This window comes from Clupea harengus, chromosome 2 (genome assembly GCF_900700415.2).
Source record: "Clupea harengus chromosome 2, Ch_v2.0.2, whole genome shotgun sequence".
Lineage (NCBI taxonomy): Eukaryota > Metazoa > Chordata > Actinopteri > Clupeiformes > Clupeidae > Clupea > Clupea harengus.
In genome coordinates, this window is record NC_045153.1 from 621,238 (window position 1) to 632,309 (window position 11,072).

At 44.5% G+C, this 11,072-nt stretch overlaps 1 protein-coding gene across 1 annotated transcript; it reads left to right on the forward strand.

Moving 5' to 3' along the window:
- Window positions 1-5,947: 5,947 nt before the first annotated feature.
- Window positions 5,948-8,075, forward strand: LOC116223327 (the record flags this gene model as incomplete). The annotated part of the gene is made up of 3 exons (XM_031579536.2): window positions 5,948-6,334; window positions 6,377-6,850; window positions 8,013-8,075. Coding segments are annotated over 3 exons (924 nt in total), but the record flags the coding sequence as incomplete, so codon positions are not given.
- Window positions 8,076-11,072: the final 2,997 nt, after the last annotated feature.

The window sequence follows — 11,072 nt, forward strand, 5'->3', positions numbered from 1 at the left end:
AATATAACCTTAGTAAGAGATTTGCTGGCAGTCTTTGGAAATCTGGGTACCAATGCTGGGCTGATTTCACTAGACCAGCAAAAGGCCTTTGATCGTGTGGAACATCCATATCTGTGGTACACATTGGAGTCCTTAGGATTTAGTGTGGGTTTTATATCTATGATCAGAACCATGTACTGTAACATTGAAAGTATTGTGAAGGTGAATGGTGGCCTGAGTGCTCCTTTTAAGGTACAAAGAGGGGTCAGGCAGGGATGTCCCATGTCGGGTATGTTATATTCTATTGCGATAGAACCTTTTTTGCACAAGTTACGCGCCAACTTGAAAGGTCTTTCGGTGCCATGCTGTAATGACCGTTTCTTTTTGTCTGCCTATGCAGATGATGTTATTGTTTTCATAAATGATGATGATGATATAAATGTACTTAAGAATGTTGTGCAAGAATTTAATCTGCTTTCCTCTGCAAGGGTGAACTGGGGGAAAAGCGAAGCTCTCATAATAGGGGAGTGGATTGGACAACGCCCAGGTTTACCAGGGGGCTTGTCTTGGAAGAAGGGGGGGTTGAAATATCTCGGCGTCTTTTTAGGTGATGACACTGTGACTAACAAGAACTGGGAAGGGGTTTTGGACAAGGTCAGAGGACGCTTAGATAAGTGGAGATGGCTGCTCCCCCAATTGTCGTACAGGGGACGCGCAATCATCATCAATAACTTGGTGGCCTCTGCACTATGGCACAAATTTGCTTGTGTTGAACCTCCTGTTGGGCTCATTGAAAGCATTCAGAAGGAGATGGTGAATTTTTTCTGGGACAAGTTGCATTGGGTCCCCCAAGCAGTTCTTTTTCTTTCAAAAGAGGACGGGGGACAAGGACTTATACACCTGGCCAGCAGAAGAGACACTTACAGGTTACAGTTTATTCAGAAACTGTTTACTGGACCGAGTGATCTGGCGTGGAGACCGCTAGCTTACAGCATTCTGCGTGGAGTTGGTGGTATGGGTCTAGACATTGCGCTTTTCCAAATGGAGTATAAGCAACTTGGCTATAGTGGATTACCAGCTTTCTACACAAGCCTGTTTAAGGTCTGGGGATTGTTTACCCATCGGTGGTGTGATGCTTTATCCTCCCTGCATTGGCTGTTTGAGGAGCCCATTGTGTTTGGGGCTCGGCTGGACGTGTCTGGTGTGGACATGCCTGGTCTCACGGGTTTGCTCTGCACAAAAAAAGCCGTACAACTGCGTCACATTGTCTACAAGGCGGGTGGTGATTTACAAAATGCAAAGGCAGTAGCCTCTTTCCTAGGGATAAAATCCACAAGGTATGTGGAAAGATTTCTTTGCAAACTTGCTGGGGTTCTCAATCTTCAAGAGAGAGGTCTTCTGGAGGATTATGCCAATGGCAGTGCCTTCTGCAATAACAATGATGTAATTCCAAACATCGAAATCACACCAGCTTTGCTTGAGACAGGTCACGTAAATCCCTTGCTAGAGGTTGGGGAACTTGAACAATGTGATTTTTTTTCTGTTACAGGGAAGGTTCTATATAAAAACCTAGTCAAAGTGATAAATAAGAATTCCTTGAAGGGGAGAATGGACACTGTTTGGAGAGTGAAACTTGGCATTGGATTACAAACTAAGCCAGTGTGGAGAACGATCTATAAAACTCCACTGAATAAAAGAACTGGGGACCTGCAATGGCGAATCCTACATGGGGCCATTGCAGTCAATGCTTTAACTTCGGCAATGAACCCCACAGTATGTGACAGGTGTCCATTCTGCCTGGAAAGAGAGACAATTTATCACTGTTTCATGGAATGTTTCAGACTTGGTCCTTTATTTAGCATGTTAAGTGTTATGTTTCTTTCTTTGGGGACAGTGTTCACCAAACAGGGTTTTATCTTTGGATTCACGTATAATAGGATGCAGAGGTCAAAGTGTCAGCTCATTAATTTTATTATTGGGCAAGCTAAACTTGCGGTCTACCTGAGCAGGAAAAACATGGTGCAACGGAAACCAGGGGAAATTATTCCGGTTTTCAAGAACTTAATAAAGTCTAGGATTCTTATTGATTTTCATTTTTATAAATTAATGAGTGCAATTGAGGTCTTTGAGGATCTGTGGTGTTATCATGGTGCTCTGTGTTCTGTGTTAAATGATGATTTATTTTTCGCTCCTTTGTTGGAATAATTGATTCTTGTTTTTCTTTTTTTGTTATATAATGTATAGTGTATGAGGGGTTTGATACCCCAAAACCCATTAAAAGTTTTTTATAAAATCAAATCTCTCTCTCTCTCTCTCTCTCTCTCCTCTTCTTCTCCTCTCCTCTCTCTCTCTCTCTCTCTCTCTCCTCTTCTTCCTCTCTCTCTCTCTCTTTCTCTCTCTCTCTCTCCTCTTCCCTTCTTCCTCTCTCTCTCTCTCTCTCTCTCTCTCTCCTCTCTTCTTCCTCTCTCTCTCTCTCTCTCTCTCTCTCTCACTCTGTCTGTCCCTCTCTCTCTCTCTCTCTCTCTCTCTCTCTCTCTTCTTCTCTCCTCCCCTCCCTTCTCCGCCCTCCCTCTCTTCCTCTCCCTCTCTCTCACTCTCTCTTCTCTCCCTCTCTCTCTCCTCTCTCACTCTGTCTCCTCTCTCTCTCTCTCTCTCTCTCTCTCCTCCTCTGTCTTCCGTCTCTCTCTCTCTCTCTCTCTCTCTCTCTCACTCTGTCTGTCCGTCGGTCTCTCTCTCTCTTTCTCTCTCTCTCTCTCACTCTGTCTGTCTGTCCGTCGGTCTCTCTCTCTCTCTCTCTCTCTCTCTCTCTCTCCTTCTCTCTCTCTCTGTCTGTCCGTCGGTCTCTCTCTCTCTCTCTCTCTCACTCTGTCTGTCCGTCGGTCTCCTCTCTCTTTCTCTCTCTCTCTCTCTCACTCTGTCTGTCTGTCCGTCGGGTCTCTCTCTCTCTCTCTCTCTCTCTCTCCTCTCACTCTGTCTGTCCGTCGGTCTCTCTCTCTCTCTCTCTCTCTCTCACTCTGTCTGTCCGTCGGTCTCTCTCTCTCTCACTCTGTCTCTCCCTCTCTCTCTCTCTCTCTCTCACAAACACATACACAATCTCTTTCTCTCTCCCTCACACACACACACACACACAAACATACACACCCTGTCTCTCACACAAACACATACACTATCTCTTTCTCTCTCCCTCACACACACACACACAAACACACACACACAAACACACACATAAAACACACACACCCTCTCTCTCACACAAACACATACACTAACACTTTGTCTCTGTCTCAAACACCCAAACACACAGAAATGTGTCCTAGTATGACTGCTTATTAGTTGCATGTAGTCATTCTGTTATTTTTGTACACAGCCACACACCACCTCCTTTTTCCTTCCAGAGCTAAGCCACCTCCTTACTATTTCTGACCTCCGACCCCAAAATGTCAGGCCTTTTCGTTCCACCCCCCGAGCTCCAATCTGTAATTGTGTAATTTGGGGATCTAACGGGCTAGGAGATGGGGTGCAAGCAACTCTGTGCACACGGCAGACTCAAGAGATGATTCTGATCACCACAACACCTGTGTGTGTGTGTGTGTGTGTGTGTGTGTGTGTGTGTGTGATTCTGATCACCACGACACCTTCAGTGGCTTTCTTATCTTTCCTCCCAGATGGGATACATTGGGACTAATTACAATGAGGAACTAAAGATCAAGACCCACAAAATCAGCTCTGTCATATGAACACAAAGGACATATATCTTACAAAAGAGCCAACTGAGTCTTATAAAGAGGGTGTCTACACACTGGACCTCAAAACCACCTGCTACACCTACTACTGTTGCTGTGGTGTTAGAGAGTGGGAGTGATGTTAAAGATGAGGGGCCTGTATCACACTGCAGGCTGTGGATCTCAGACTCGGGGCACCCAGACTGAAGATCACACAGAGAGCCAGAGCACTGGGGCTGCTGCTGCTGCTGCTGCTGCTGCTGCTGAAGTCTCTACCCAGCTGGACGTCTCTGCTGAGCTCAGGGAACTCAGAGCCATGGTGCTGGAGCTGAGAGGGCAGCTGACTGTCACCCAGAATGAACTACAGAACACCAGGACTCTGTCTGCTGAACAAAATGCTCATCGGGAACTACACTCTCCCAAATGATTACAAAATATACTTAGAATGGATTCTTCATGGGTTTTTTCCCCTCCATGTAAAGCAATATTATTACACCTCTTCTTTGAACAAAGAACACAAATGGTGTGCAGTGCACATGCTTTAAAAAAGGGAAGTTTTGTTTGCATTGTTTGCCTCTTCCTTCTCACTCATTTAAATGAAGAATCTGTAGACACGCAAGCAGGCTCCCAGTCAGAGCAGCCAGTACTGTCCAAACAAGTTGGAAGGTGAAAACCTTTAAAAAACTAAAGTTTACCTCGGACTCCAGAGTTGTGTATAAGAATCTCTTTATTCAATATGCATATCGGGCTCACTCGTGTCTTGGTAGACAAGACAGAAGCAAAGTTGAACACATCACACAAGGTTTCTATAGGCTGAAGTTGGCGTTCTCTGACACCAAAGCACTATGTCAGCAGAGATAACCACATGGTGGGTTCCCACGTCCGAGGTCATCTTACTCTGCTTTTTGCAAGCGTTTGGGTGCACATGTTCCAGATGTAGGAAAGAAGAACATGTAGTCTTTCTTTCGAGCTTCTGCTTACATACACTAAAGTTTTAAGCCCACATATAAAGCCAGAAAGGTCAGCACTTAAGACACAAAGGCATGTGATTACCACACATACATGATTATAGTCAGAGTTTTACATTTCTCTATCATGAGTCCTTTCATCAGTTTCAGTGATGCTAACCCACATAAGACACATAGCATGACTGCACTAGCAAGGATACTCATGGTGTACCAGTGACACAATAACGAAAACACCCTAGATACCACACACACACACGGCAGACTCAGAGACGATTCATCTGGAACTACACTCTCCCAAATGATTACAAAATATACTTAGAATGGATTCTTCATGTGTTTTTTCCCCTCCATGTAAAGCAATATTATTACATCTCTTCTTTGAACAAAGAACACAAATGGTGTGCAGTGCACATGCTTTAAAAAAGGGAAGCTTTGTTTGCATTGTTTGCTTCTTCCTTCTCGCTCATTTAAATGAAGAATCTGTAGACACGCAAGCAGGCTCCCAGTCAGAGCAGCCAGTACTGTCCAAACAAGTTGGAAGGTGAAAACCTTTAAAAAACTAAAGTTTACCTCGGACTCCAGAGTTATGTATATGTTATGTTATGTATTTCCAGGTGGGAGAGAGTGGTGTGCGTTGTCAGGGCGATGGCATCATCCGTAGATCTGTTTGGGCGGTATGCAAACTGAAAGGGGTCTAGGGTGTTCGGAAGGGTAAAGCAGATGACCCTGACCCTAGGGACGACATCATCGATGCATTTAGAGATATATGCAGAGACAGAGTCTGTGTATTCATCAATGTCCCCATCAGCTGCAACACAGAACATCTGCCAATCTGTTGTTTCAAAGCAGTCCTGGAGAGTGCTAATGGATTCAGCACTCCAGCGTTGAACTGCCCGAAAAACCGGTTTTTCCTGTTTTAGGCGTTGTCTGTAGGTAGGGATGAGCATAACGGAGGTGTGATCCGACTTCCCAAAAGCGGGGCGGGGGAGGGGTTTGTAGCTGTTCCGTATTTGCGAGTAGCAATGGTCAAGAGGGAGTAACTGAGGCATATAAAAGAGGTTGTCTCAGGAGTGAGACTAACAACCATCTACAACTACTACTACTGCTACTACTACTGCTTCTACTACTGCTACTACAAAACTACTTTGCGAGGGAGTGATGTTAAAGATGAGGGCTGCCATCACACTGCTGGTGCTGCTGCTCCCCATGTGTGGATCTCTGACTCTGGGCACCCAGACTGATCTTCACACAGAGAGCCAGAGCACTGGGGCTGCTGCTGCTGCTGCTGCTGCTGCTGAAGTCTCTGCCCAGCTGGACATCTCTGCTGAGCTCAGGGAACTCAGAGACATGGTAGGGGAGCTGAGGGTGACTCTGAGCTTCACTCGTGATGAGCTACAGAACACCAAATATCTGCTGAACAAAATAGAGGGTGAAAATGATGCAGTGAAACAAAGACTGGTGGCCAGCGAGACTAAAGTGGAGTCTCTGGAAAGGGTGACTTTAGCACAAGAGGCAGAAGTGGTGAATCTGAGGAAGGAAGCTGCAGCACAGACAGCTGATCTGGGGTCAGTTACTGAGAGAGTGGCAGTCACCGAGAATGACATGGAGCACGTGCAGAAAGACACTGCTGCAAAACACACAGACCTGACCACTATGAAGACTGAGGTGGAGAAACTGAAGATGGAACTGTCTGCCAGTGAGACTGAGGTGGAGAACATGAAGATGGAACTGTCTGCCAGTGAGACTGAGGTGGAGAAACTGAAATTGGAACAAGCAGCACAAGAGACAGAACTGGTAGTGCTGAAGACCAGACTTTCATCCACTGAGACTGAAGTAGTCAATCTGGAGAAAGAGATCACAGAGAAACCCAAGGTGGCATTCTCAGCAGGTCTGTACAACTCAGGATACATACAGGCTGATAATACTGATCTGAACTTGGTCTTCACTAAAACCATCACCAATGTTGGACAGGCCTACAGCAACATTACTGGCTTCTTCACAGCTCCAGTAAAAGGAGTCTACTACTTCAGATTCACAGTCATGGATCTACTATCCTCACGCTCGATGACCATCAGGATGTATAAGAATGGAGAGCAGGTCATGTGGTTGGGAGAGTATGATACCGATGGAGCTCGCTCCTATCTCTCCAGTGGTGTGACTCTGCAGCTGGAGGTGGGAGATGTAGTTAACATGCTTCTCCCTTCAGGCTACAGGCTCTATGATGATCCTGATAACCACAACACCTTCAGTGGCTTCCTGCTCTTTACTCTTTGAAGGGAACACACTGCTCAACTGCTCATGTTGTCAAATGATAAATAATATGCTTCATGATCATGCTCAAATAAAGCACTTTTAAAATGTAATCCTTCTGTGTCATCATTGGAAATATTGAGCAATGCTTTATCAACACAGATAAATATTTATGGAGTGTTTTTCCTGTCTTTAATGAAGTGCATGGAGCTGGGAACAGATGCAGCCAATGAAAATGACCAATGACCAATGTCTCATGCGTTTGATCACCAGCTGTAAGGTGTAATGCTGTGCTGTTGCATGTTTATTTACTCAACCAATGCTTGCAGTCAAAACCAGCTTCTCACACTGAGAAGGAAGAGATCTCGTTTACATGTGCGCGACTAAGGAAACACCCTCACAGAGGGTTGACTTCACTCACCTCACCTCACCCCACCTCACACACACACACACGCACACACACACACAAACACACACACACACAGGGTTGACTTCAACCACCTCACATCACACACACATACACACATCACACACACAGGGTTGACTTCACTCACCTGAGCCAGAGGACAGCATCATGTTCCCCGATCGCTGCACTTCATCAAACCTGCCGAAGATTACATTCAACCTAGAGAGAGAAATAGAGAGGGGGAGAGAGAGAGAGGAGGGAGGAGAGAGAGAGTGAGAAAGGGGAAGAGAGGGAGGGAGGGGAAGGACAGCAAGAGAAAGAGGGGGGAGGTAGAAGGAGAGGGAAAAAAAGAGAGATTGGTCAGTGTCCTATGTAGGCAGATGAATGAGAGGTGTTGATGGCAGTACTGATCTTTCCCCACTCCTTAAAAGAGTTCAGTAGAGAGCAGAGAGGGGAGGGAAGGAACTGGGGCTTTGGAAGAACCCTGCCACATGGTTCCCTCCCAGCTGACTGCAAAAATAATGACGCCTCCGAAAGAAAAGAAAAAAAAAATGAAAAACAATTCTTGGGAAAGTGGTGATAAATTAGATGAACAGTAAAGACAGTCTAACCCCCCCCCCCACCCCATCTTCTTCCTCCTCCTCCTCCTCCTCCTCCTCCTCTTTCTAGCATCCTCTATCCCTCCAGGAGATTTATAAGAATCAATTTCCCGACATCAAACTGTCCGAGCGTCACAGGCAGTTCCTGTAGATCTCACAGCTGCTCCCATATGCAGGGAGCACAGACAGGGAGCACAGACAGGGACGACAGACAGGAACGACAGACAGGGAGCACAGACAGGGAGCACAGACAGGGACGACAGACAGGGAGCACAGACAGGGAGCACAGACAGGGAGCACAGACAGGGAGCACAGACAGGGAGCACAGACAGGGAGCACAGACAGGGAGCACAGACAGGGACGACAGACAGGGAGCACAGACAGGGAGCACAGACAGGGAGCACAGACAGGGAGCACAGACAGGGAGCACAGACAGGGAGCACAGACAGGGACGACAGACAGGGAGCACAGACAGGGAGCACAGACAGGGAGCACAGACAGGGAGCACAGACAGGGAGCACAGACAGGGAGCACAGACAGGGAGCACAGACAGGGACGACAGACAGGGACGACAGACAGGGACGACAGACAGGGAGCACAGACAGGGAGCACAGACAGGGAGCACAGACAGGGACGACAGACAGGACGGCTCAGGGTGGGGTTTATGATGGAAAGAGAGAGATGGATAAGAGAGAACACACACACACACTATAGAACTATAGATACTATAGTTATGGCTGTGTTGTGATTGCATGATTGTTGTGTGATGTGTACAAGTAATTACATAATAGAACAATAAATGATTACAATTATTGACACAATCATTCAGTTGTAATCAATCTCCAAATCAGTCAATCAGATCATTAATGGCACACGCACGCAAGCATGCATGCACGCACGCATGCACGCACGCACGCACGCACGCACGCACGCACGCACGCACGCACGCACGCACGCACCCACACACACACACACACACACACCACACACACACGCACACACCACACACACACACACACGAACACACAGAGACACACACACACAGACCATATTTCTCCCAATCGGACTGCACACAACAATTTCAGTGGCATGAAATAAAGCCAGACATATGATATGGAGTGAAATGATGTCATCCATTCCAGAGGCGACTGAAGCTGCACACTTTCAGAACACAGCTGAACAGACATTTATCATTTTCTTTTACAGTTTTTTCCAATCATTTTAGTTCTTGTACCTATACCATGGATACTTTTCCCAAACACTTAACACAGTGGGCTTTACAGACACACACCTCTGCATATCAGTTCACTTTTGGTGCAAAATGCACTACAACAACCACACCACAACCAATTCTGCCGTAACTTTAACACATGTTCCCTCTCAGAGTAGAATGACCTAAAAAACACTAACAACTTGAAGCATTGCTAATTGCATCTATAAAATGTTGCTGTGTCCTCCAGTTTAGCATAGATTACTGTAGTGTTGCATTAAAAAAGAGAAAAAACACACACAGACAAACACTTCTTTGGACTACAGCAGTGGTGGACGAAGTACACTAACTACGTACTTAAGTGAAAGTATAGATACCTTGTGTAAAATATTACTCCAGTAAAAGTGGAAGTATGCACTTTGAATTTCTACTTAAGTAGAAGTATAAAAGTATTTGCCTTCATATATACTTAAGTATTAAAAGTAAAAGTACCTTGATGAATTATGGTTCTAATGGCCTTTTATCATTTTCACATCAAAGCTCCTGCTCAATCAACTGATATAAGATGAAAATACTAATGCCACTCTTTAAATAGTGTCTTACATTTTTCTATTAAAAAGTATAAGCACAAAACATTGAAAGCTATCTATTGCCATTAGGTAAGACCAAGTGGTTATGAAATAACAGCACTAGAGAACAATTATTTCATTTTACATTTATTTGTAACTTAGTTGCACATTTAATTATAAAAAATGTGGAGTAAAACATAAGCTCCTTTACTATATCACATCTGTATGTCTGTGTTACCCTTAAACTCATAAATCCTGATTAATGTTTCAAAGTATGATAAATACCATTACAGGAACTAGTTCCACACAATCAGAGAATGTGGTGTTATACTAGTTTGTGCTGAAGACTAGTGATAGTAGCTAGTGATATTCCCCACACAACCCTAGGTACAAAAACAGACGAAAGTCAAAACAAAACACGTGACCTCAGATCAAACCAAGGAAAAAAAAAAATGTCATTACAGGAACTAGTTTTTGCATAAATTCCATACCAGTCTGCACCGAAGACTGTAAAGAAGTATGTAGTGATATTGTATTGTGCTTAGGCAGGCAGAGAAGACACTCAAAATACAATGAGTCCTTCCTTTCTTCCAATTCAAAAAGTTCGCCTAAATAAGGCCAAGGGTGTTCAGGCAAGTAAGTGTCAGCCGTTTCTTCCATCATTTCCATCATTTATGTAGCGTTAAGTAAGCATGAGCATAAAACATCCTCAAAATGCTGCAGCAGCGTTGTAACGAATTCAACGTAGCTCGCGCTCAACGAACGAACGAAACTGGTGAAACCGAAAGGACTTCAGAGCAAATCGCGCGCTGAGCCCTGATTGGTGTGATTGTGCACTCGCTTTGACTTCTCATAATTTGATTCGCTTTGGTAAAAAGGAACGAGAGGTTTTACTAAATGTAATGGAGTAAAAAGTACGAATTTTCACTTTGAAATGTAGTGGAGTCAAAGTATACAGTCTCACCAAATAGAAATACTTGAGTAAAGTACAGATACATCTATATGTTACTTAAGTACAGGAACGAATTACATCTACTTCGTTACTGTCCACCACTGGACTACAGTAATAAAGTTTTTAAAATGCTGCAATATGTTTCATTACAGCCATATGCTAGAATTGCATGTGTTACTGCACTATATAGGCTTACTACATTACAACAAAAAGGCATGAATATGCTGCGTATTTACTGCAGTATTTCCAATGCAGTAAATTACATACATCAACACAAGATACAGTCTACCAAAGTACTGTAATACCACTAGAAGTTTACTGTAGCCCTACAGTAATGCTGATCCATTCTGTCCTCTGCATTTGGTGTCAAACTTTTACATGTTTGAACTTCGCATTTACGGTAACATTCTTCTCTGC